General features: G+C 40.0%; 1 protein-coding gene across 1 annotated transcript in view; it reads left to right on the top strand.

The window, feature by feature from the left end:
- Nucleotides 1-26116, top strand: part of LOC109476608 (staphylococcal nuclease domain-containing protein 1-like) — a 168464-nt gene that overhangs the window by 1995 nt on the left and 140353 nt on the right. The window contains exons 3-17 of the mRNA XM_019777599.1: nucleotides 449-572; nucleotides 1048-1132; nucleotides 1639-1793; nucleotides 2118-2209; nucleotides 2703-2858; nucleotides 3210-3316; nucleotides 3815-3905; nucleotides 4248-4339; nucleotides 4843-4867; nucleotides 5384-5473; nucleotides 5853-5935; nucleotides 6282-6392; nucleotides 6651-6723; nucleotides 7345-7486; nucleotides 8074-8183. Coding sequence (XP_019633158.1) covers nucleotides 449-572; nucleotides 1048-1132; nucleotides 1639-1793; nucleotides 2118-2209; nucleotides 2703-2858; nucleotides 3210-3316; nucleotides 3815-3905; nucleotides 4248-4339; nucleotides 4843-4867; nucleotides 5384-5473; nucleotides 5853-5935; nucleotides 6282-6392; nucleotides 6651-6723; nucleotides 7345-7486; nucleotides 8074-8183 — 1536 coding nt within the window. The remainder of the gene's footprint in view (nucleotides 1-448; nucleotides 573-1047; nucleotides 1133-1638; nucleotides 1794-2117; nucleotides 2210-2702; nucleotides 2859-3209; nucleotides 3317-3814; nucleotides 3906-4247; nucleotides 4340-4842; nucleotides 4868-5383; nucleotides 5474-5852; nucleotides 5936-6281; nucleotides 6393-6650; nucleotides 6724-7344; nucleotides 7487-8073; nucleotides 8184-26116) is intronic.

The raw sequence follows: 26116 nt of genomic DNA, 5'->3' as shown, positions 1-26116 counted from the left end.
TCAATATTTCGAAATACATAATAACCAAATGACTTGATATTTGCAAGTATGATATATTAAAGGACAATGAATATCATGTATGGCTTGCAACTAGATGTCTCCAAGAACAAAACCACTTCTGCAGATTTCTGTCTCGGATTTCTAGGCAGGCAAGCTTTTGCACTCACACAAGTCTCCTACTTACATGTAGGGCTTGTTGAATACAAGGTTTCTGTCCTACATTGTACTGTTGAAGGCTTATTGAAAGTATCTCAGACCATCTGTTTTATGCGGTTTTGCCAACAGATTCCCCAAAACTTCCTGGAGGTTTCAAACTTCTGATTTCTTGTTTTATTGTGTTTTGTTAGGAAAATATGATATTTAGATTACAGGTATTATTAAGATTCATTCTAATTGTTGGATGGTTGTTATGATTCATTGTCAATACAACATGTACGTGTTGTTTCAGCCGTTTGCATGGGAGGCGCGTGAGTTCCTGCGTAAGATGGTGGTGGGGAAGGAGGTTTGCTTCACCGTGGAGTACAAGGTCCCCGGAACCGGCCGCGAGTACGGATGTCTGTACGTCGGGAAAGGTAACGCAAGTGTACTGTACACATTCACACACCAAGATACATTGCAGCATGCTGGGCCTACATGCTGTCTTCTAGTTCTAGACTGTCACTCACTCACTCACACTCGCTATCCGTTTATCGTCTCGCATTCCGCGTAGCTCGAGGGTTGGACGTCATTTTGCCGAATCATCTATGGTTTTTGTAGGAGCCTCAAAAGCAAATCTCTTTTCATTCATTATAAAGAATGCAAAGTACAGATATTTTTTAATACTTCTTTGTTCATACTTGGTATATTGTTTTAGATGGCTGAGCTGTGGGTTTGTCCAGACAGATAAGGTTGACAACATGTGGGTGCGGGAAGATTGACAGGCAGAATAACAGCTGGTCAAAGGTCTCAGAATCTGAGCCAGAAGTTGACCTGGGGGAATTCAGGAAGCAGAGGACTGCATACTCCGAGAAGTCTGAAATGTCTGATTTGTTGTTTGTCATTTTCCAGACCCCCAGAGCGGTAAGAACGTGACGGAGGCTCTGGTGAATGAAGGTCTGGTAGAGGTGCGCAGGGGAGGAATCAAACCAAGCGAGTAAGAAACATTTTATAACATTCAGTATACAGGGTCCTTGTTTTTTTTTAGGCTTCAAAATTTCTTTTTTGATTTCAATGTCCAATGAAACCTGATACTTGCTTCAGAGTTGTATTGCCTAATGTTGCTTCAGTTGGTCGAACTGGAGGGATAATTAATGTTTATCCTCATCGGCAATGAGAGGCAAATATGTTGCATTGGCTTGCTGTTTAGTTGCCATTTGTACCCTTATAGTTATATTTTACTTAAATAGCCAAAGGAAATATTGTTTTCTCCTCAAGGTAAAGAGATATCTCACATTTGCTTGCAAATGTTGCTTTAATATACAGTATCCATACTTAATACTTCACTGCTGCAGCCTCAAGAGGAAGATCTATGTTGTCTCCTCTTTGGGAATTGAAATACTCTGCATTTGCTTGCAAATTTTACCTGCCTAGTACTGTTAGTAGCCACATGTACCATTTTGGGTTTAACACCATCGTTAAAAGAGACCTGTTTTCCACCAGTGACCAGGCCAAACTGTGTGACCTTGAGGACACTGCCAAGTCCAACAGTAAGGGGAAGTGGGCAGCAGACGCTCAGTCTCACGTACGTGATGTAGCCTGGACGCTGGAGAACCCTCGCAACTTTGTTGACGCTCATCACAACAAGCCTGTCAAAGGTATGTCCTAAAAACAATCCTTCTTTAACTGAATTCCTGGTTCTTGGATGATTTACTTTCTCCCTGCTGCCTCACCCCATAACTAATAGTAATAGAGAACTGGCAGCCAAATGGCTAATTTCATGTGCTACAGGTTAAAAGTAAATATGCAGTAATTACTCGAGGACAAGGGTTAAAAGGATTTTTTTTTGTGTTATAAACTTGTGTTTGAATAATTCCGTTGTACAGTAATACTAGTAATACAATTCACAGTGTCATGAATTTGCCAAAAATAATACTGCCATGAATGTTTCTGCATTTACAGTATTTTTGTCTGTTTTTCAGCGATTGTTGAACACGTGCGAGATGGCTGTACCCTTCGAGCCTTCCTCCTGCCCTCATTCCAGTACATCACTGTCATGCTGTCTGGGATCAAGGTAAGATCAGGACATGTATGTCTGGGAATAAGGTAAGGCTATACTGATTAGATTATATCATTTGGACACCCAAAAACAATGGTATATACTGCTTTCTCTGCTTAGCACTCAGCATCTATGAGAAAGAGTATGGGAAGGTCAACACAACAGTACCTGCGGACTATCCCCCTGCTGTAGTGCTTGCACAACCGTGTGGCCCAAGGGCTACAGAAATGGAGATGGGCACCACCCCTATGCTCTGCACAGAGTGGAACAGGACCCTTTTTTTTTACACCCCAAAACTGATACAAACGTGCAAAAAAAAATTTGGGGCTATGGGATAGATTGACATGTTGTTAGACCTATCAAAGAAATAATTTGACCCCCTGTCGTCTTTCTGTGGTACTACACCAAAACTTCTAGTTTTGATATCTCGTGTTTTGGATATGCTAGGTTCAGGATTTTTTACTATGTTCTTCTACTGGACTGAAGTGAAACTTCTTTCTTCCCCCAGTGCCCCATGTTCAAGCGTGAGGGAGACAAAGAGGTTGCAGAACCGTTTGCGGACCAGGCCAAGTTCTTTGTGGAGTCTCGTCTGCTCCAGCGTGATGTAGAGATCATCATGGAGGGGGTGTCCAACCAGAACATCCTGGGAACTGTGCTCCATCCGGTACGAACTTTGATTAAGTTTGTTATATCTTGTACTGAAGTTTTGTTTGTGTGGGTTGTCTGTGACTTTGTGTGTATGTTTGTCCAGACAGAGTAGGTTGACAGCACCTGGGTGTGGGGAAAACTTAAGATTCAATACAAAAAATCTCTCACCTAGAGCTTTGGACCAGTCACTCTGGTCTTCCTCAGTAGACTGACCCAGTGAAGCTTGTCACATGGCTTCTTTGAGTGGTGACTGACTGGTCACCAGTTTTGGTCACCAGTATTGGGTCTAAAGTTTAAACTCTAAACATGTAACTACCAACACAGATGAACTTTCATGATAGTATTTCTTTATTGTTCTCTTGTTCAGAATGGGAACATCACAGAGTTCCTGCTGCAGGAGGGCTTCGCTCGCTGTGTGGACTGGAGCATGGGTGTGGTCACTACAGGGGCCGACAAACTGCGCTCCGCCGAGAAGTGAGACTTTCTGTACTCCACATACATTTCCACATGTCTACATGTAGTCGGATATCATATGTAACAGTTGCTACTGTAGGTCTATATTATGGTTTAATTGGTTGATTGGTTTTAAGCCATAAGAAAGCTTAATGATTTTCTTTTTTTTTGTACAACCAGTAAACCATCTTAGGCATGACACAAGAGCTTTGCACAGTAACTGCAAGCTTTATAGGATTGATTGACTCACACTAGGATGGACCTCCAGTCTTATCAATAAGTGTGGTTCCCCTCAAACATGGCTTTCTGTTCCAAGAACATATCCTTAACTGAATCTCTGTACTCATTTTCATAGAGTTAAGTGAAGAAATGTGTGTACATTATACATGTATGTGCCTTTCCCTACCTTGTGGCTTACCAGGGAGTTGAACACAGAACGTTTCAATTCTAAGGCTGACTTAACAATCTTTGCCACAAAACCACCTTACTGTTGTATTTATTGTTGTTTTTGTGTTTTAGAGCTGCCAAAGAGAAGCGACTGCGTATCTGGAAGGACTACACTCCCTCCCAGACCTCCATCGCCATCACTGAGAAACAGTTCACTGGCAAGGTCAGAGCTCGTTACCAATATACCTCATTACCAGAACGAGAAATACTGAAACAAGATGGAAGCAATAACACGATAGCTGGAAGACCTTGTGTATTGGTGTTAACCTTAATTTTCTGTGCTTGTGTTTCCGTTATGGTAGTTATTTCCACATGCTAGGCATGTCTGGGATGTTGACTGGAAATTAGGCCAAAGGTCCCAGAAAGGGCTATCTTGTTTCCTGTCTTGACTACTGAAGGTCAAGTATTTAATACATTCCTGTCGAATTTTTATATAATAGAAGGATAGAGCTTTCATAGAATTTGAAAATTGCATGCTAGTAGCACAACCTGTGTCATGTTGCAGGTGATTGAGATCAATAATGCGGATCGTCTGGTGATCAAAACGGCTGAAAACCAGATCAAGGAGGTCACCCTGTCCAGTATTCGACCTCCCAGGTGAGTCACATTTTGTGTCGCTGCCTTGTCAACCAGCCTTGTAAGACTGTACTGTTTTGGCTACACAGTCAAACCTGGTCTCAACAACCAATCAAGGGACTCAGAAAGGTGGTTGGTTAGGCCTAAGTGGAATTGGCTGCTACAGACAAAAGGGAGGGTTTGTTTGTTTGTTGGTTTGGTTGAAAAAAACCCTGTTTGTTTGTGTATTTGTTTGTGTTTATGTTTATGTACATTATAGTCATTTTCACTTGCAAGGTACATTGTGGGCACTGATAGGAACTTATTTCAAAGGTCCTAGAAAATAAGGTTATCTCATTTCCTGACCTATGTTCAATTTTGTACATGCATGTCTGTTGCCTTCCGGGAGCCAATGGGAAATTGGTCCCACAGAATCAGTGAGAAATTCACAAAACGAATAAGAAACATTATACTCTAAATACTTCATAAATATGTGAAATCTTAGATTTCTTGTTTACATTTGTGATTTATAATTATGTTTACAGGATGACAGATGACGCTGGTGCTAAGGTGAGTTAACTTTTTTTCCTGTTACACAGTTATTTATGAACTCACAAGGCACTGAGTCTCCTATTTTTACTTCCAGATCAGATCTTTTTTCTTCTTCCCTAAAAACACTCTTGCTGAAATACCTAGACTGAGTTTTCAAGTAAATAAGCACATGTAATAGGATGAAAATTCCAGTTTCCCTTCTGTTTTGATGATTGATCAAAGTAATCCCAGTACATATTATAATATATACTTGCGACATGACTCTTGTTGATTTATTACCTTCCATGCTGCCATGTTTAGGACTGGGAGCAGGTACCTTGTTTGTATACTTATCAGACACTTATCCACATTCAGCTGAATATAATTTCATAACTATTGTAAGCAATATTCCTTTGACATCCTGGTTTCATGTGGGACAAACAGTTTATTGATTAACTGTCTGTAGCTACTTTAAGGTAAAACGTTATTATCAATCTTTAACTCATTGACAAATTATACAATATTCACAATATAATATTATGTTCCTCCACACAGGACAACACAAAGCGTATCCGTCCTCTGTATGACGTCCCCTACATGTTCGAGGCTCGCGAGTTTCTCAGAAAGAAACTCATTGGCAAGAAGGTAAGGGTTGCTCCATTTTCTCTTCTTCCAGCTTAGCAACTACAGGTTTACCCAGCAAAAAATGAGCAAATCTTTGAACACAATAATCATTTTTATATGCCAGAACAAACAAGAGTGTGCTACAAGAGTGTAATGATAGGCATTGCAGTTTGAATGATGCTAAATACTGTAAATCTGTTAATTTTTGCCGAGACTTAATTTCACAGTAGAAGGGGAAAAGAGTTTTTCATTGTGTTTGAAGTTACTGCTCAAAACAATTCTGTAGTAGAGAATGTTGGACATTCATATACATGGGGACCTTTCCACTGTGAAAATGAAAGCACCGTGAATGTTTAAAGATTTTCAGTAAGCTGTATGTCTGTATGTACTGGTTGTACAGGTGAATGTGAGTGTGGACTACATCAGGCCTGGCAGTGACGGCTACCCTGAGAGAACATGTGCCACAGTCACCATCGGTGGCATGTAAGTAACTGAATACATCCTCCAATGTTCAGTAGTTGAAACTTTGAAACTTAATTTGAATAACCCCAGGGTCCACCGCTAGTCTTTCTGGCATTCATTCATACATAAATACATATATACATACATAGTTGACAGAGTCACAAAACAACATCTAAATCTATAACATAGTTACAATACACAATTATTTAAAAAACAGACAAACAATCCTGTCGAACAAGTGCTGGTGTGCTACTGATAGAAGTATTTGTGCAAACCGTTCTTCAAATGTCTCTTCTTCTCCTGCCATTTTTTTCAATGGATTCAATTTCTTCATTTTTGTGATTGTATATTTGTGTGTTGTGTACAGAAACGTAGCGGAAGCCCTGGTGAGTAAAGGCTTTGTGACTGTAGTGCGCTACAGGGCAGACGACGACCAGAGATCTGCACATTACGACGAACTCCTGGCAGCGGAAGCAAGGTACGTACATGTACACGTAATGGACAACAACATCGCTCACCACCTCACCTATCCCTTAACCAACAACATCTGCTATATGCTAAAGCCCTTAAGTCTTCAAAAACACATTCAAGTTCCCACATCTTGAGAGGCAAATCATTCTGAGCATACCTTTTAGTAAAAGAAAAGAAAGGCTTTGAATGCTGCCACTTCCTCCATGGTAGATCCTTTCCCAGTGCTGCATTGTTCATGTGTGCATTTTTTTGTTATGTTTCTCAGGGCTCAGAAGAACGCAAAGGGTCTTCATAGCAAGAAGGAGGTCCCCATCCACCGAGTAGCAGACCTGTCTGGGGTAAGCGCCCTCTTGCAGTTTGTTAAGGAATAACAGGTGTTTTTGAGAGATCCAATTTTGAACAGAGCATCAGCCACGAAACAGACTTTCTATTAGCAGTTATAACTGGTATGGTTACGTATGGTGTCGTGTCACAATTGTTACTTGCACATTGTAAGGATAGTAGTTCAGGGCTTAAAATACTTGGTGCATGTGCACCACAAATTTGGAGCTGTGCACCCACTTTTTTCTGTGGATGCATCAGTACACCCAAATATTTTTGTAGCTTTGAATGAATGAATGAATGAATGACTTTATGTAAGACTACATTGTATGTGAAGTAGTATAGTAGTATACAGTCTATTCCTAACATCTGAGTGTCAGAAAGAAAAATAATAAAATTATTTTTACAGTACTTTTCTTTAGAAATGAAACAAAATTAGTTTTTGCTTATATTTTACTTATTTTATCGTATATGATGCACCCAAGAAATTTTTTGTGCACCCAGTTTTTTTCTGACATTTTGCACCCAAAACCACAAATGCACCCTTTCCCCAAAATGAAATTCGAGCCCTGTAGTTCCAATGAATATTGCTAGGTGGCGCACATGCGCAGTGCTTTAATGTGTCATATTCCCCACAGGACACCAACAAGGCCAGGCAGTTCCTGCCGTTCCTCCAGCGTGCCGGGCGCTCGGATGCCATCGTTGAGTTCACGGCGAGCGGGTCACGTGTCCGCCTGTACCTGCCCAAGGAGACCTGCCTTATCACATTCCTGCTGGCCGGTACGCAGTTCTGTAGTCATGCATGGAATTACGAAAACTGAATGTTAAAACAAATGTCCAGAATATGGCTAAGTTAAGGTAACATTTGCAAAGCAAATGCATCATGTCAACTTTCACATGGTCTAGCCTTAGAAACTACTGCTCTGTTTATTCTCACTGAAACACGCTTGTATACTAGTATTTGGTGACCCACCCCTTTGCTCTTTTCGGCTACATACATGTAATGTAATCCAACAGCACAGGGTGTCTGCTACAACATCAGTAACCATGGTGATAGCCATCTGGTCCTGGTCATTGACCTTATGTGTTTGGAATAGGAAAAGAAACAGATGAAAAACATGTTTTCCTTCTGTTGAGTAAACATACAATGGTGAGCTAATTGCTTTCACAGTCAAAGATACAATACAATAATAGGAGACAGACAACTACTGTCTGGAAAAACTAATACTACTACGCTTGCTATAGGGTTTGACTTCTTCTTTGAAGGCAGTGGATAATGAATACATTCTACATAATGAGTGGGTTTGTGATCTTAGTAGAAATGTTAATAATATTGCCTGACCTAAAATGTTCCCCCCTCCCCGCAGGTATCTCGTGCCCCAGGGTCCCCCGCAGCCTGCCCAGCGGACCCACAGAGGGAGAGCCGTTCGGAGAAGAAGCCCTGCTCTTCACCAAAGAACTCTGCATGCAAAGAGAGGTACGTCTTATTATAATAATGGTTTATTCAATCATTAAGATATATACAATACATTATTTATCTACGGCCAGTCCCACCTGGCAGCCAGAGGCTGAATTGCATGGGAGCTGTTTCCATGAGTTTCATTAAAGCAAAGGCATAACCATTATGTCAAACATATCACGAACAAACATATCATAAACTAACAAAGCATAAACCGTCCTCTAACACAGCAGATGCTAGGGGTTGGAAAATGTAGGTGTTGAAAGTACAGCTTTCATCACAATAAGCCAGTTCACAGTATAGACTGCTCCTGAGCTGGATGGAGGATTGTGGGTAATATGTCAAAGGTGAATGCCCCCGAGATATAAACAAAACATGTCTGAACATGAATGAAGCATGGTCCAGACAGTAACTACTGTTTACATGTTTATTTTTGACCTTGTGAATGTACAGTTTGAACCGTATATCGGATTATACTGTTATAGATCACAATGTACATGTAAGGTCCTTGCATGTTTTTGGTCAGGGTGACATGGTTGTCCAATGGATGCTGACCATTGGTTGCTTCTAAATAAGGTACCAGTTACCAATGGGTATAGAAACAGTTATACACACACAACCTTCTTATTGGTTGTTATTTGTGCAGTGCAACTGACACTATTAAAATCAAAGGCATTGAAATTGAAAGGGTTGTTGCAGTTTTGAAGGATGTAGATAGGTGTAACTGCTAAACTGCAGATACTTTCTTATGCATTAGGCCCTGGAGTGATTGCTTGAGGTTAGACATGGTTCAAAATAGAAGATGTATGTTTGAGATAAAGGTTTCTTTTCCATACATTTGTATATCAGTTCACAAACTTGAGATTCTAGCCTGTAGATAATATATGTATATGGTTTCTGGAGGGGTGCTTCAAGGTAAAATCACAAATAGTGGCATGTCTATTTTTACTTGCTCAAATATTGGTAAAGCAAACTGCCTTGACGCTAAGGGAACATTCAACATGTAATGACAAATGTCAATACTTTGAGTCCATAGACGAAAATTTCTCATTCTTGCCTCCTACATTTGTACCTATCCTATTGTTGGATTCTTGTTCATCAAATAATTGGTAACTTGATTTAGACAAAATTATTCTACTTCTAATAAATGCTAAATTATGTGTAAGACAATTAGGCTGTAATAATCGAATCACTTCTTTCTTGGAAGCTCTCTCCAATATCTTGTTATGAGGAAATTACACCGAACATAGCACGGCATTCGTATACCGCCCACATGTGACCTACATTTGTGAACATCTTTCATACATCAGGCTATTACAGAACCTACGTAAACTTCTGAGGTATTATTGCTTTCACAGCACATATTTTATGAAGTCAAAGGTAGATGTTATTTACTGCGCTGGACCTTTTATGATCTATGTGTGTTGGGAGGGGGGGCCTTGTTTAAACGTTAGAATCAGAAATCCTTTAGAATTTATCACATCGTAAAACGCTGTATATTAGCTAGAACGATGAAAAATCTTTGCCATATCATATGAATCTTGTCAAATATACTTCATTCCTCCAGGGGGTATCTTGAAAAGGTTTTTTCTTGCACCATATCGCTATAAGGGTTTGTGATTAAAAACCAAGAAGTAAATCATGGTGTTTATGAGGACTTATGTCAGAGGTTTTTGAAATATTTTACGGTTCAATTTACGGGTTTGCGGCGCTCATGCGGCGTAACGGCTGTAAACAACATCAGCGTGAAAATGAGGACGATGACCTTACTGATAAGCGATAATGTGCGGTGGTAACGCGCGTGTTCCTTGTCGTAAAAACTTTTTTTGTAGGGACTTTTATACTGGTGCAGTGGCCTGGGGGGGGGGGGGTAGAGTGTTCACCTCGCATTTGGAAGGTCAGGGTTCAAAGCCCACCGAAGACTTGAAAAACGTTATGACCTTATGTTGAAAACTTGAAAAATGGTACATGATGCATTCTTTGCGTAGCACTCGGCACTCAAGTAAAGGTATTCCTAACGTAACACACAACACTACCAGTGGACTAGTCCCCGACTGTATTGATCTGTGCGGGCTATAGAAACAGACAGAGATAGCATGTCTTACATTGTACATCAAGCAGTTTTGAAATTTATCATACATGTAGCATTAGCTTCTGTGCCAGAATATACTAGTCTGCTTGCCGAGGAAGTCATGCATGATTATGAAAGTGTAAGAACAGAATTATGTTCACGATGGAGGCAGGTGCAGAAGAAAGAAAGTCGGCAATTAATTTGTTAACGATAATGATAAGTTTGCAGTACAGAAGTGACCGCAAAAACCGTGAACATAAAAGTATCACACAAAAAAGTAGGAATTACAGTATCTATGTGTTTGAGTTGTGAGGTGTCTTGGAATCCCCCTGAGGGCCCCCAGCCAACCCCAGTCCCACTGCCATGTGCAGCCTCATGTCTACATCTATCAGCACCTGACAATGACAGATGGTCGCTCGCCGCCAACAATTTGTCTCCAGAACAAGGCCCAGAGATCTCCTAATGAAGATTGCCGACGGACTTACTAAAACTAACAGCTCTAAACCTCATCTAAACAGAAAGCTACATCACCAGAGCAATCAAAATCTTAATTTTATCCTCTCTTTTCTGTCAGTGTCAAACATTTTGTAAAATCTAAATCTACCTTTCTATAATAACTTGTAGTTTCCAGTTTTTGTTGATTCAATTATGTTGAGGACACATGATTGGGTAAGAGGTTACAAAGCAAGCTGACAGGGTGCTACTGAGTGAGGGATCTGTTAGGACAGCCCTATCTACCTACTGTCCAATAGGATTAGAGGAAAAATAATTGTGTTGGAAAAAAGGCTGTCGGTTGGTCAAGGAGTTGAGGAGATTTTCTCTTAGTGGATTTCAAGGGGTGGGTTGGAAGTAAAGTTATCTGACTGAATGGCTTCTTGGATTCTTGACTTCCTAAAGAGGAAAAGACCCAAAAATCATCTTAAGGTTTTTTAGATGTCATTGGCCTAATTTTATCATCAAAATTATTTTCAAGAAAATTTGCTAGTTGAAAGAGTATTTCAAAAGAGAAGACAGAAATGACATCTTTTTTTAATCTTCAGTCCTGTGTCAGTGAGTCACTGGTGTTATTGGATTTTCATTCCTGATCTTACTTGATCCTAGTCAGGATTAACAGGTTAATCCCTTTAGCTGGATTATGTACTGTAAGTATAGGTCTTTGATTTGTGACATTTAAAGCTCACTCTATGTATGACTATGAGTTAGACATGAATAGAGCAAAATGTCAGCAGAGATTCAGACATAATTGTTTGTGTGACTTTATGAAGATCAAATATTTGATTTTGAATGCTTAAATTATTATATGTCAATGTCATTCGTGTGCAATCTAGCAAGAGCCAACTTAACACCATGGCTATGAATTTAATACAATGTCATGTATTTATGTTATACCTAAGTTAGCTTTTTTCCCTTGAAGAAAATAGCAGCCATTTTTGTGTCTAAACTATAGGTCATTAGTTTAATCCTATGTGAAACTGCGTAATTTCAACCAGTCATTTATGACAAAAACTGTTTTCCCTAAAATTAAATTTGACAGGTTGAAGAAGCTTTAACGTTAATTGTTCTTATAACCAAAGGGATATCCTTCATTCCTGTATGTAGTTTTTTTGGGGGGGCCAAAGCAACAGCTACTCAAGCAACTGGATACTTATTACCTGGATGTTACACCTTCATTGAAGTGCAGTACAGTTTTTTATGCTTCAGAATTATTTCCCAAAAGAGACAGTCATGGCAATGGATGTTTCATTTGAAACCTTGAGGATTGTATTCAAGATGGAAGCCTGTGTTTGGGAGGGGGTTCTATAATTTTGCAGTCTGGGGAAAGAAACTCTTGCTGTAGAAGGACTTTGAAATAGGAATTTGAACGGTTTGACAATGTGAACTGAAGGAAAACATAGTGGTACTTGAGGGTGTGCAGCCACAAATTGAGACCCAAAATAAACTGTTTTGTGCCCCCTTAACAATGAAGAGGCAATCAACAATGCACCATGTCCAAGGGTCTAAGATCAATACACAAGGTCACTCAGGGTAAAGCACAGCACCAAGTGGGGGAAGATAACAGTTACAGGAAGGTCAGAGGTCAATAGAACAGATCTCAACAGGGAAGGGGCATATGGAACTGTTATTAGACTGTTATGTCTCACTTGTTGTTATGGTCTAAAAAACTTCAAGTGTAGAGGTATCTGTTTTAGTAGAAACTTAGGGATTTCAAAGAAGATTGCTGGAGTAATGCAAAAGAAAAGCCCTATGTACAGTATATGTCCTTGGTACTGAATGTTAACACTATGGGATAGCTAGCATTCCTGTCCTTGGTACTGAATGTTAACACTATGGGATAGCTAGCATTCCTGTCCTTGGTACTGAATGTTAACACTATGGGATAGCTAGCATTCCTGTCCTTAGTACTGAACACTAACACTATGGTATAGCTAACATTCCTGTCCTTGGTACTGAACTTTGACACAATGGGATAGCTAGCATTCCTGTCCTTGGTACTGAACACTAACACCATGGGATAGCAAGCATTCCTGTCCTTGGTACTGAACACTAACACTATGGGACAGCTAGCATGTCTGTCCTTGGTACTTACCACTAACACTATGTGGTAGCTAGGCATGAAAAAGATTGAGCTACTTTATACAAAAGATAATGTAAAAGGAGAACCCGAGAAGTAATACTAGGTTGCACCTTGCATTTTCAAGAGCAGCATTCAGGGCAGCCATTTTCTGTTGCGTAGTACAATTAACTTTAAACCAACTCTAAAGAAGCACTAAAATCTACTCTAAAGTACTGGGAGTGACTGGGTCATAATTTATGTGCACATATATTTCAAACCTTTACAGTTCTGTATTGTCCTTTCGGTGTTACTTTCCTACCCACTAAACCCATTATATTTACCGTAGTACTTAATGTTTTTCGGTGAAATTCTACCAGTGGTTGTCTTATGTACATAGCGGCAGAGCCGACAGTTGAGGGATGGGGGTTGTTAAGTTTGTAACATTAAACATAATCCCATACCCGGAGTAATTTTAGCTGTTCTATATGTCATGCTGGTGAGATAAAAACCGGCCCAGTCACATGAGATGAGTAAAATAAATCCCGTGCTACGGAATAGTGGCTATAGACCAATTCCGAACTTCCAGCATAAAATAGAGACCTGATTGAATTCCAGTTTGAATTGACTTTGGGTTGTTCCACTTGATAAGAACTGGAGGGGTTGGACAGAAACATTTTTTCTTTGAGGTATGGAAGTATCGTTTTGGGTGGCAAAGCTGTAGGTTTGTGTGTTTGTCCAGACAGAGTAGGTTGACAGCACATTGGAAGGGATTGAAGATTGACAGGCATAATGATATGAAATCAAAGGTCAGACACAGGAAATGGCTGAGGGACCCTCCAATACTTGCCACAAATGTATTTCTTGTTAAAAAAAGGAAAGATACTAAAAGGTTCAACACAGACAATGGAATTGGGAAAGGTTGTTGAAAGAAGGGGGGGGGCTAAAATTAGTGTTAGGCTAGGCTAGGCTACAGATACAATGCGTAAAGTATAACTTGCTCCAACCTTTTTTGGCTCAGTTCCAGAAAAAACAATTTTCCAATTTGACCCGGCTCTAGCCATCTATCCCAAGGTCCTCTGTTATTAGTGGGATAAATTTTCAATCAGTTGTTTAATATTTTAGGTGGCTTTAGACATAGTAGACTGGGCAGCAGTGTCCAGTATTCTGAACATCAACTTTACATGTTGATAGCATCTAGAAGGCCACATTTAAAGAAAGGAAGGGTCAGTAGTCTGTTTGTTTGTTTATTTGTTTGCATAGTCAGTAAACAATTATAAGCTGTAACAAACTTTGTTTAGTACATGCTGTGTAAGACCAGACTGTAACGTTTGCTCCACTCATTATCAAGGACCCCTCCATTGTCTCTCGAGACAGAAGGATACCAACAACTTTTTCAATAGGGGTGCTGGGATCTTTAACATGCTCAAGGACATCCCTACAGTTAACCAAGGATACATGTACACACTGACTGTACTTGTAGGTACTCATTTTCACCTGAGTAGTGTGAGGAAATAAGTGTAAAGTGCCTTTGTCAAAGGAATAACTTTGAAACCTGCTATGGGGATTCAAACCTATAACTTTTAGATTCTAAGTCACCAACCCTAACCACAAGACCAACTTTGCCAGAAAGGTGAGTGTTAACTGAAGCTTACTACTTTAAGCTAGGCTTTATTTAAGATGATTGTGCGATGTACTCTGGAACAATTTTTCTACTAACAAAGTTACTGAGTTTTCCCAATTTTGGCCAATGGGATTGGTTGTAATTACAATGTAGCAGGCACTGTGAAGATTACATGGGATTTATGAGCACTTGAATGGGATTGGTCGAGACTTGAATTGATTAGCCAAGAGACCAGACAACATTGAAGGGTTTGATGGGTATATTAATGTTGGATGGTAGGTTGGTACCTCCAAAAACTGAGAGTCTTCCACCATTCTTTTAGATACATTTTTCAGCACCAAGGACAGACATGTTCTGACAAACTGTTTTGTCTTAAAAAAAGTTTTGAAATTATGATTGAAGTATACTCATCATTGTGTATGATGCAGTTTCAAACATGTTTTGGGTGTGTTTGTTTATTTGGTTGTGTGTCCACATCTACTTCATTACATTAGAGACTGACAGGAAGGTCATATTGGTGGTCAAAATGGTTTCCCATAGTCTGGGATCAACTGACAATGGAATATGCACCAAATCAGAGAAATCTACAATGATGAATAAAACAACATATTCAAAACAACTCCAAATACTACATGGAGATTTCAAGTTTCGTTGTTTGCATTTGAAATAGTTTGTCAAGTTTCTTATAGGATCATAAGAGTTATTGACTTTTTTTTTCAAAATTAACTGTAACTTCTTCCATGGAAAGAAATCCAGGACATGTTTACTATTCTTCTTCTATTTCCTTTTACAAAGAGTTTTAGTCACCTAGGCTCCAAGTATGCATTCCCTTTTGGTCAGAGTTGATGTGTTTTCCAATTCATCGCCCTCGATATTCTAGATACATGTACATGTTACGACATATTCAATGCTTTGTTCTTGTACCAGTAAAACACGACGCAGCTTGTACCTCCAACATTTCATACCTACAATCTAAAATGGATCTCGGCCAGGCGAGTCAAGAAAACACAGGATCGGTATTGACCCGAACACAGCGTGGACTTTTACCATCGCTAAACAACACGTCAAGAAGATACATGTCCACCTCGCGACAACAGGTATCCCTGTAGCGTCAGCTCGGCTCATCAGTTAAGCCCGTCTAGACGGAAAGTATCTTGCTCCCCGGTGCTGGTACTTTGAGGGGGTCAAAGGTGCCAGGGTGCTTGGCAGGAGTCCTCATCCCTGCAGAGGCCATCGCTAATGGAGAGGTCGGGGGCAGGCCTAACTGATGGGAATTGCTGACTTATCATGTCACGTAAAATGTCAACTTGTGCTCGGAACGCCGGATTTGAACACGCCACGGGTCAGCAAATAGTTTTGATTGCTTCTAATAAAAGTCCAATTGTTTTCCTTCCAAGTTCAGGGGACGAGACCTAGGGAAAAGGCAGTGGTCGATTTCTAGGTACCGGGTATGTTAAGGACATCCAATGCAGTTTCAGGGTGACAAAACAGAAAATATTCTGGATGAGGAAATCTGTCCGATATTGACATTTACTGCCATTTCTTAGCACATTTTTGTCATCATTTTGTCATACCACTCATAAATACCTGGAACCAGCTGCCTGTAATATGAAACAAGCAACCATTTTCTGCCATTGACATCGCATTTTTGCCTCACAGATATCAGTATAATACAGGTATGGTATAGAGGGGATTTCAACTTTTTACACTTAAAAAAACTGACCAGAAAATTGACTTTGAAAATCCAGTTTCACCATTCTGAAATTGCATTGGATGTCTTTATGACTTGTGCAGAAAATTTTATGGAAATTATGGTGTTGCTATTTCATGCTAGGAGAAAAATGAGGTTTTCATGGCGCTTGAGTTTGCTTTTTAAACAATTCTGTTGTACAGTAGACTTACAAAAACATGTTTTCCTAGTGTTTTGATTTCGTGCTGTGAAAACTGTGAAAAAAAGACATTGTTTGACAGAAGTTTCTGTCAGACTAGTCAGAAAAAATAAAACTGAATACAAGGAAAGGTCTCAGAATCCTTTGGGAAAAGTATTCAATGATGAATGATAGCACTAGTTCATGTACTACTACTTTGTTATTCCCTACAGCCGTCAAAACGTTCTCAATGATTGACGTAATAATTCGTATTTACAACTGCTCAACAGTGGTGCTCTGTGTGACACTGATTGGTTCGGTCCGGCATACGGTTTTCCTTCTTGCAAGGGTTACGGGCAAACTACACGTACATGTACACCCCTCTAGTGATTTATATGTGGTTCACTGGGGATCAAAAACATTGGCATTCTGCTTGTTAGTGCACTGTTCATTGGCTGTCCTTGATGGGAAGAAAAAAAAGATGGAACTGTTCGTTTGTCCTTCAGGCTACGTTAGTTGTCTCTGACATTTTCAAACTGGAACCCGTGTCAGTTGGTCGTGCTTCAGTAATGAAATGCTGCTGTCTGTTGGCGTTGTGCCAGGGACTTAAAATAAACATTGCGTGGTAAATTTCAGAAGGACGGATGATTTTTGACCTCATATGGAAGATTTTATTTCTGGCATAACTGTTCTTATGTCTGCCAGTATCAGCAAGTTGGTGTGGTGTCATCGCAGGGTGTCATTTCTTGTAAATTGTCTGAAAGAAGGGAAGATGATTTTGAACCTAATATAGAAGATTTTATATTTGGCATAACTGTCTTTTTAGTTTGGCATTTTCAAACAGGGACCTGTGCCATCAGTAATGAAATTGTATGGTGTTGTGCCAGCAATATTGCCTGTTAAATTTTAGAAGGACAGAATGATATGATTTTGACCCCATATAGAAGATTTTATTTTTGGCATAGTTGGCGTTGTCAGAAAGTTGCTGTGGTGTTATTTGGATACAAACTTTCTTGTAAGATGTCTGAAAGAAGTGGATATGATTATGAATTAATGATAGATTTTAGTTGTTGGCATAACTGTCTTTTTAGTTGTCTCTGACATTTTCAAACAGGGACCTGTGTCATCAGTAATGAAATGTTCCTGGCTGTAAAATTCTGCTGTGAGGTTGTGCCAGCAATATTTCAGGGACTTGGAGCTTTAAACATTGCCTGTTAAGTTTTATAAGGACAGAATGAGATGATTTTGACCCCATATAGAAGATTTTATGTCATAACTGTCGTTGTGTCTGTCAGTGAGTTGCCATGGCGGCATGCCAGCTTTCTCACAGAGACTTGCAGCTATAAACAGTTCTTGTAAAATGTCTGAGGTTACATGTACTAGCTGATGAATTTGCGCCAAAATATAGCAGGTTATATTTTGACATAATTTAACACTGTCTTTTTGAGTTTGTCAGAGATTTGTTGAAGAGCAGTAAAATCTTCTGGCCAGTGAGAACGCTACATGGCATTGTGTCAGTTTGTGTCAGTTGTTGTCATATAAATGTCAAATATCAGACCAGACATATGTTTGTTTTTTTTTACCTAAAGAGATAAGGTTTCATTTTGGGAAATGCTCATTTTACTGTGCAGGTATTTCTGATGTTATGATGGTATTTCTGCTCCTAACCCGCACTGTTCCATGTACTGGGTTATTCATGTTTGTGTATACAATGCAGGTGTATGTTGATTTTTATTGTTTGCTGTCACCACCTACATGTAATATGAAGTACAAAAGAACTAACGTCAATAGATTTAGAAAAGTTTTTAGTATAATGCTATGCTTCTCAAAGTCTGAGTGGTGCAGGTAAAATTTGTCTGGTGCAGGTAATTTTCAATGTTACCTGTAGTCTGTACCAGTGCAGGTATGCAGAAAAAAGGATTTCAAGCCCTGGATAATGTCTGACTCTACCAAGAAGCTCTGAAGACCAGAATGAAGAACTGGAATCTATTACAGGAGATCTGAACTGGATCCTGGCTAATGAAATGTATCCCGACTGTGAGCCTACAGTATTCGTCTTGTCTCCTGTGACCGCCCAATTGGGTTGGCGGTGCAGCCGATTTATCTGGTCTGATTTATTCATGGACGAAGGTTTACAAACCCACCAATCACCATCCGGTGAATCCCGGGGAACTTTGCAGATAGACCCATTACAAACCAAGCAACACCCGTCCTTGCAATACAAATTGAAAGATACCTGAAACACAGAGAAAAGTTGCTAAAGGCTATGATTTTTTTTTTACCGTTTGAACATCATTTTTCCCGAAACTGGGGGTTAGACGTGCTTGCACAAAGTACAAGTCTTTTTGTTGAAGCAAGATTTTTACGGCTGGATGCCCTTCCTAACGCCAACCCAAACCCTAGTAGGACCTTGGAACCCTCTAACTGAGGGTATGAGATGATTTACATAAAAATTATACGTACTATATTACCATGCCTGTAGCTTGGTTCTTTGACCCATAGATTTTGGTCAAAATCTGGTCAAAAATTTTCATTGAATACTAGAAAGGCTGACATTTGCTTGGGAGCAAATACAGCATATTTCACTCAATCTTCCAATTCCCCCAGCTTACTCATACTTTTTTTACCTTTACTGCCTGCATTTAGCAGCAATCTTGTATTGGTTATTGAGTTAGGCAGCAGGGAAAAGGTTAATATGTACCCTCTTTTTGCTTCATCTCACTTGAGCAGCAATTTGCAAAGGTCACTGTGCTGTGTGCATTCAAATTAAATTGCCAGCAACTTTCGGATGGACAATTACTCTGATAGTCCCCTTGACGTGTACAAATATGCTCAGTAATTTTAAAAAATGTCACATACTGTTTGCCTGTCACATTGCGTACATGTAGTGTTCAGGTAACAAGTGTGTGTTATTAGAATTAGTCAGTATCAACTTGAAAAATTGGAGCTGTCCAAAACAGCATGGGGAAGGGGGGCAGAAAAAGAATTCTTGAGTTAAAAAATCCTTCCTACTCAGTTCAGTGAATAGAGCCATGCCTGTCTCACAGTTGGACTAGTGCTACAGCAGGGGGCTAGTCCTAAGGTAGTGTTGTGATCAGCTACGTGTACATATAGAATACAACACGGGGTATTCCGTATCGCCCGAGGTATCGGCCCGACCGCGGGTCGGATCGCCCGACGGCCGCAGGCCGGAGGGAGATCCGATCCGCGGGAGGGCTGGGACCGAGGGTGATGCGGAATACACCGTGTTGTATTTTATTTATGTCATACCCACCCAAGAAAACACACCTTTCAATGCGAAATGAGCGAAAATTTGGTGTCCCTAAAGCCAAAAAATGCAACAACATCAATTCCAACGTCCGAATTTTGTGTTCGAATTTCCGAAAGAGGTGCACGCGGTTAGGGCGAAACGCGTTCGAATCGTTCTATGGAACATTTGGAAGGCCCGGGCCGTACGCGTAAAGAATCCCCGGGCCGTACCGCTAGTTATCACACGGGCCGGAACACCCGTATCGAACGTAATCGCGGCCCAGGTAGGACATAAATGTTCGTATACCCCATTCTTCCTCATATGTTCTGAGCACCAAGCAGAGAAAGCCTTTTTAACATTTCTCGTATGACCTTGCTTGGTGGGTGGGAGGTGATCTTGACAGTTGCTTGATAGGTCACTCCTGAGGATGACCCAGCGCATGGTAGGTGCAAATGAATAGTATGTGGAGAAATTCAGGAAGTGGTATAATACCCGATTAGGCCACACCAATTTAATTTGTTGGTTCTTGGATTTTTTCAGAAAAAATATGAAGCGACAGGGCGAAAAAAAATAAAAATAAAAACAGGTCTAGGCATCCTATTATAGGCTTAAATGCTACGAAATGAGCCATAAAGTCAACACAAAAGGCTGGGTTAAAATTTAAACATTGAATTTTGAACTTTTAATCAAACCAAATGATAGATGGGAAAACTGTAACAACTAGGAAGAAAAGGACTATCCTCAACTGTTGGGGGCAAAACATGAGCATTTTTCAGTTGACTCAGAACCAGAATCATATTTTTTTTTTTTGCAAATCAGAAAAAAACGAAGAGGCGAATCCGAGAACCAACAAATTAAATTGGTGTGGCCTTAACTTACATCACACAATCCCCTCCACAGTTCCAATACTTTGACAAAAACTAAAAACTCTTCTGAGGTCTGTGAACTCGAAGCTTGCGAAAACCCCAAAATACACATACAAAAGTCTGAAATCTCTGATTTCTTGTTTGGCCGTGTTTTTTCCTCGGCATCATGATCCTAGACTCAGTCTTGAAGCACTCTCCAGGCTTATGCTCCACCACCCTAATGTTCTTATCCCAACTTTGACATTTCCCACCGATCACCCACCCGTGGAAACATAGCATGGGGTACTGTGCACGCAGCCAGCATATCATGGAGGGATTTCCACCTAATTCCACTCCTGGCTGGGATATACATTGCTTGTTGTCACACCGCGTATCCCGGGCTGGATCCATCCATGTCAGTTCTTGCAAACTTGTAGCACTCCCTTGACCCTCAGTAAATGCCATGACATCCAATTGAAGGATACATGCGCAGACTTTTAAGAACAACATGGTAGTTTTCTATCTGGCATGAACAGTTGTAGCCGCAGCAGAATTGAAATTTTTAAAAGGTACTGTAGGCATTGAAAGTTCGTTTTGAGGTTATTGATATAGACAGATATTATGAGGGGGGGGGGTAAAACTGGATATCTTTGAGGCAAAAATGAATGTTGCTGTCGGAAAATGGAACAAGAATTAACACCTTCTGGAGCCCCAAGATGTATCAAGTTGGCAGACAAGCTCAAAGATTTCAGTCCCTTGGAAGTATAGGAAGTACGGTATTAAGCACCCTTGGCATATAAGGAATATAGCATTAAGCAATGGTGAAGCACACAGGAAATACTGTATTAGGTACTCTAAGTACAGAGCTTTATACAATCCTCTTTTCTCAACAACGCACATTCAAGTTGAGTCTCTCACTCCAGCTGAGGTAAAAGCTTTGACTGAAGTCCACACGACGTAGAAACTTGTACTTATCATGTCATGATGTCTCCATGTACAATCTTCAAAATCTGAAATAAAAATGGTATATACATGTATATACTGTGCATACACATGTACATGTATTGTATATACATGTACATGTTAACTATGTACCTGTACAAATGTATTGAATGCAGTAACTTGCAGGGCTCGAAAAACTTTTTGCAAATTACCTGCATCAGACAAATTTCACCTGAAACTGTTCAGAAATCATTGCCATGATTTCTTTTACATACATTCCATACATGTACATGTAAGTGGTAATGGTCAATGCAGCAAATAAACACTCACATTTACCTAGTACATTTTTTAAACTTTTGTATTTAAACCCAATACCAGTGCAGGTTACATGTAGGTGCAGGACGGTAGACATCAGAAATTCCTGTTTAAAGTTAAGACTTTTGGTCCAACACAAAAAATTCTCTCACCTAGGGCTTTCGACCAGTCACTCTGGTCTTCCTCAGTAGACTGACCCAGTGAAGCTTGTCACGTGGCTTCTTTGAACTTCAACACTGGGTCAAAGGTATCTGGTAGACGATGTCGGCCCCCGTCGCGGTTCAATGTAGGGTGATGGGCCCTGATGTAAATGGTTTCCTTCACCCCTCTCAAGAAATAGTCTTGTTCAGTGTCTAAAATCCTTACAGTGTCAAGTGAAACAAAATGTTCGGGTGACTCTATGTGGATGTGTTGAATCAGAATCAGAAATTCCTGCACAGGGATTTCCAGTCCGGAGATATATCGTGACAGGATGGGTACTTATGTACAATCTGTACATTCAAGACAACATAAAAGTGGTACATGCGTGCGTAAAGGGTAGATAGTGCACGAAAGCCAGACACTTGATAGATGTCGTCATCGTGTAGTGTTCTTCTGTAGGTGGGAGCATGGGCAGTACTCCAGACACTACAGATTTTTTCCTTATCTCCTTACTGGCACTCTGCATCCTTTTTACGTCAGTCCTCATGAGAGTCCTTTTCCACTTTCATTTCAACTGAAATGGCGCGTGCTATTTTAGTCCCCCCTTGATGTACTCAGACTCTTCTTCATGTTCACTTCCTGCTAATGCGTTGCCCCTCGCAGCCTCTTCACTTTGCTTTTTCTGTTCACCTTTCCTTTTTTCCCTGGGTGAGAAACTACGTCAGTCTGTCTCAGTGCCTCAAGTCAGACAATGTAATGAGTTCCTTCTATTACTGTAAGAGATAAGTACATGATGAATGTACAGGGGTTGTTGAACTTCTGCACTCTGCTTTACAAATGATTACTGGCCGGTTTGTTTGCAGGCTATTCTTGTACCTTGAGTGCAGGGGACATCAGGGAATCGGTGATATTACATCTTTACTTCTAAGCATTGTTTTGGGTGTCTCGTTTGGATTGTGTGCATGTGTGTGTGTGTGTGTGCTTGTCCAGACAGAGTAGGTTGACAGCATAGGGTGGGGAAGATTAACAGGCAGAATGACAAGAGGCGAAGAGGTCAGACACAGGAATTGTGAGTAGGTGGACAGGAATGGGGAAGATAGGCAGAATGACATGAAGTCAAAAGGTCAGACATAGGAAATGGGGTGAACTTAACTTAGCTTGTAGGTCATGAAAACCCTAAAAATGCTTTCTGGAAGTCAGAAATCTCCTATTTTTATTGCAGTTGTTTTCAATCTTTTTCATACCATAGAAATCATTACTGAGTTACTTGGAAGTACTCGAGAATACAGTCCTTGCTCATAGGCTCCTCTTATATTGTCTCATATGGCGGATATACATTGTACATACAAAAGAAGAAGACAAATGTCTTTCGTGGGGTAGAAAGAAACATCAACTTGAGGAAATACAGACCCCTGCTGAGATAAAGGTGCGAGTAATGTCAGAGAAAAATCAGCCATGCACTTCCGACGCCAGGAAGTACCAGCTGAACGCAGTAAAGTGCACCTAGAGCCTTGGGGGAGGCTGTAAAAACTATGGCAATGTCGGCTGGGAAACTCCAATAAAGACTGAGTCCATTGTATATCTTACCAGCAGCCCAATCTTTCTTTTATTTTACAGTAGCTAATAAAGAAAATATGGCACTAGAATTTTCGCGGATAAAATTCAGCACCAACAACATCATACCAAGGACAAATATAATGTACTTGATCATACAATGTACCTGTGGAGACATTTTTTTGCAGAGCAATAAGTGCTAGAAATGCAAATAAGCATTATAAGGTATCTTATATACATTGTATTGCAGCCCAATATTTCTTTATTGTACAGTAAGAACCAGTAATAAAATTGATATAATTATATATTCAGCAATAGAATACACAAAGAAATTTCCTTATGTATAGTACATGTATCTCATTACATGCACACATGTACCAGGATGTCTAACCTTCATTGATGTACATGTATTTGTAATAGACTATTTGCTGATAAAATTAAACAACATCATGACATCATACAATGTACAATGTACATGTACTTCGGTGTTACACTGAAGGGTGGTTATACCGGCTATACTGATATAAATACAGATACAGAACCAGGATTGCGCGTTATTACCTGCTATGGATTACAGTCTTATATAGGGGTCATTGAACCCTCAACATTTCCTGATAAAGATTATGGATATTCCAAGATGTGTGATGATTCCTAGCCCAGGTTGCTTTTTGTAATAGCCATTGGCCAGTTGGCCATCCTTTTTGCTACAGCTAAACCATCATATACATGTAAGTGTACAGCTGGTAGAAATATATGTTATATTCTGAGAGAAAATGTCCAGCGGTAAAGTAGGGTCACCAGCAAACCTTGAACTCATCTCAGATCACCTCTGAGGACTGGTTAGTACCCTGTCAATGATATCCCACTTCATGTTAGCCCAGCAGGGAAAGTACTGGTAGGGCCACAATAATTCAGTATCATGGATCCCTGAAGATTCCACCTGAAATATTATTTATAATGGCTAGTCAGGGATCAAAATACTTTTTTCTGTATACCTGCACCAGTGCAGGTGACATTGAAAGTTTCATATTATTTATCTGCACTAGACAAATTGTTTTTGCAGGGTTGATGAGGATTTTTCAATTACATGGCAACTTTGTTGCATATTTAAACTTTGTTTATATTCACATTAGACTCAGCTCACAGTTTTAAAATGCAATTATTGTACCTGTATGACTTTTGTGATACTATGCACATACATGTATGCTATGGGTCAATGTCCTGGAAATAGAGAAATTCAGTTCAATTTTGTCCCCCATTTAGCAATAGGCAGTGAAAGATCTTTCCTGGGAAACAGGCCAAAAGCAATGGATATAAAGACCGCAAAGCTCCCAGAAACTGCTGCATAATACAGTCATTTATTTGTACGTCTGATTTTATGTGCCAAATGGGTTACATAGACTAAGTGCAGAATCTACAAGACTGCTCATATTGAGAATTGTCTTTCTTTCAATTACAACCCACTGCAGCATATATGGACATATGCTGCTGTGCAGATTTTCAAATACTTCACAATATTGCCAGAAGTTTTGAAATATTAAGTGGAATAGAAATTTTATCGTCTTTGCACGAAGCTGAACAGACAGTAAAATTTTGGTTGCTTGCATTTTTATTTTATATGTGTGCCATGAGGTCATCTTCAAGCCATTTGATTTAAAGGTCACCCCCATTTCTAGGTAATAAAATTAGCCTTAAACAATGTTCATTAACCTTTGGCACTCCACCAGATGCCACATACTTTTAGCTAGGAAGGCAGATAGACTGCGAATGGTTAACATGATGGACACAGTTGCTTTACCAGAACTCCAACATGATACCCTGACTGTAAAATCTCTCAAAATATTATATTTCTGCATTTTAAGATGATAAAATTAGTCTTAAGTTATAACCTTTGCCATCCAAACAGATATTTTGCAAGGACAACTGCTAACATTGGACACAGCTGCTTTACCAGAATTCCAACACGATACCCTACCAAAACTCCAACATGATACCCTACCAAAACTGCAACATGATACCCTACCAGAACTCCAACATGATACCCTCCTAAAACGCCAACATGATACCCTACCAGGGCACAGCACAGTAATAGGGCTTTCCTATGTTAATATATGGGAATTATGTCAAAACAACGTGGTCAACATTCATATACCTGAGTTTTAGACCTTGAAGAACATACATTGGCAGGGTAGGCCAACCTCTCAAGTCTCCATTCCCAAAAAATGACAAAATCCTACGCACCTAAACCATGCGAGAATTCTACCCAAACATTGAGAAGTGACCCCTGACCTCTCTGGACAGCTGATGACCGCATGTAAACCTATATCTTCTTCAGCCAGCCAGACAACACAAACATGGCTGCAAGTCTGTTTTTCACCAAAATTAAAATACTACAACCCTTACCTATAACATCCAAGTCCAAAACAACAACATTTCCCTAGAAAAAGACTTCTTTACACTCTACATTACATTGCCATCTCTATATACTAAAACTGGGCCCTCTGCGCCTGCGCTATTACTAACCTTTGCCCACCAGAACTCCTACATGATACCTTCCCAAAACTCCAACATGATACCCTACCAAAACTCCAACATGATACCCTACCAAAACTCCAATATGATACCCTAGCTACCAGAATCTTACATGATACCTTCCCAAAACTGCACCCTCCTAAAACTCCAACATGATACCCTACCAAAACTCCAACATGATACCCTCCAAAACTCCAACATGATACCTTACCAAAACTCCAACATGATACCCTCCCAAAACTCCAACATGATACCTAC

Source organism: Branchiostoma belcheri, unplaced genomic scaffold (genome assembly GCF_001625305.1).
Source record: "Branchiostoma belcheri isolate BF01 breed outbred unplaced genomic scaffold, Haploidv18h27 scaffold38, whole genome shotgun sequence".
Classification (NCBI taxonomy): Eukaryota; Metazoa; Chordata; class Leptocardii; order Amphioxiformes; family Branchiostomatidae; genus Branchiostoma; species Branchiostoma belcheri.
Note: the sequence above shows the minus strand (reverse complement) of the source record. Positions and strands in the feature narration are given on the sequence as shown.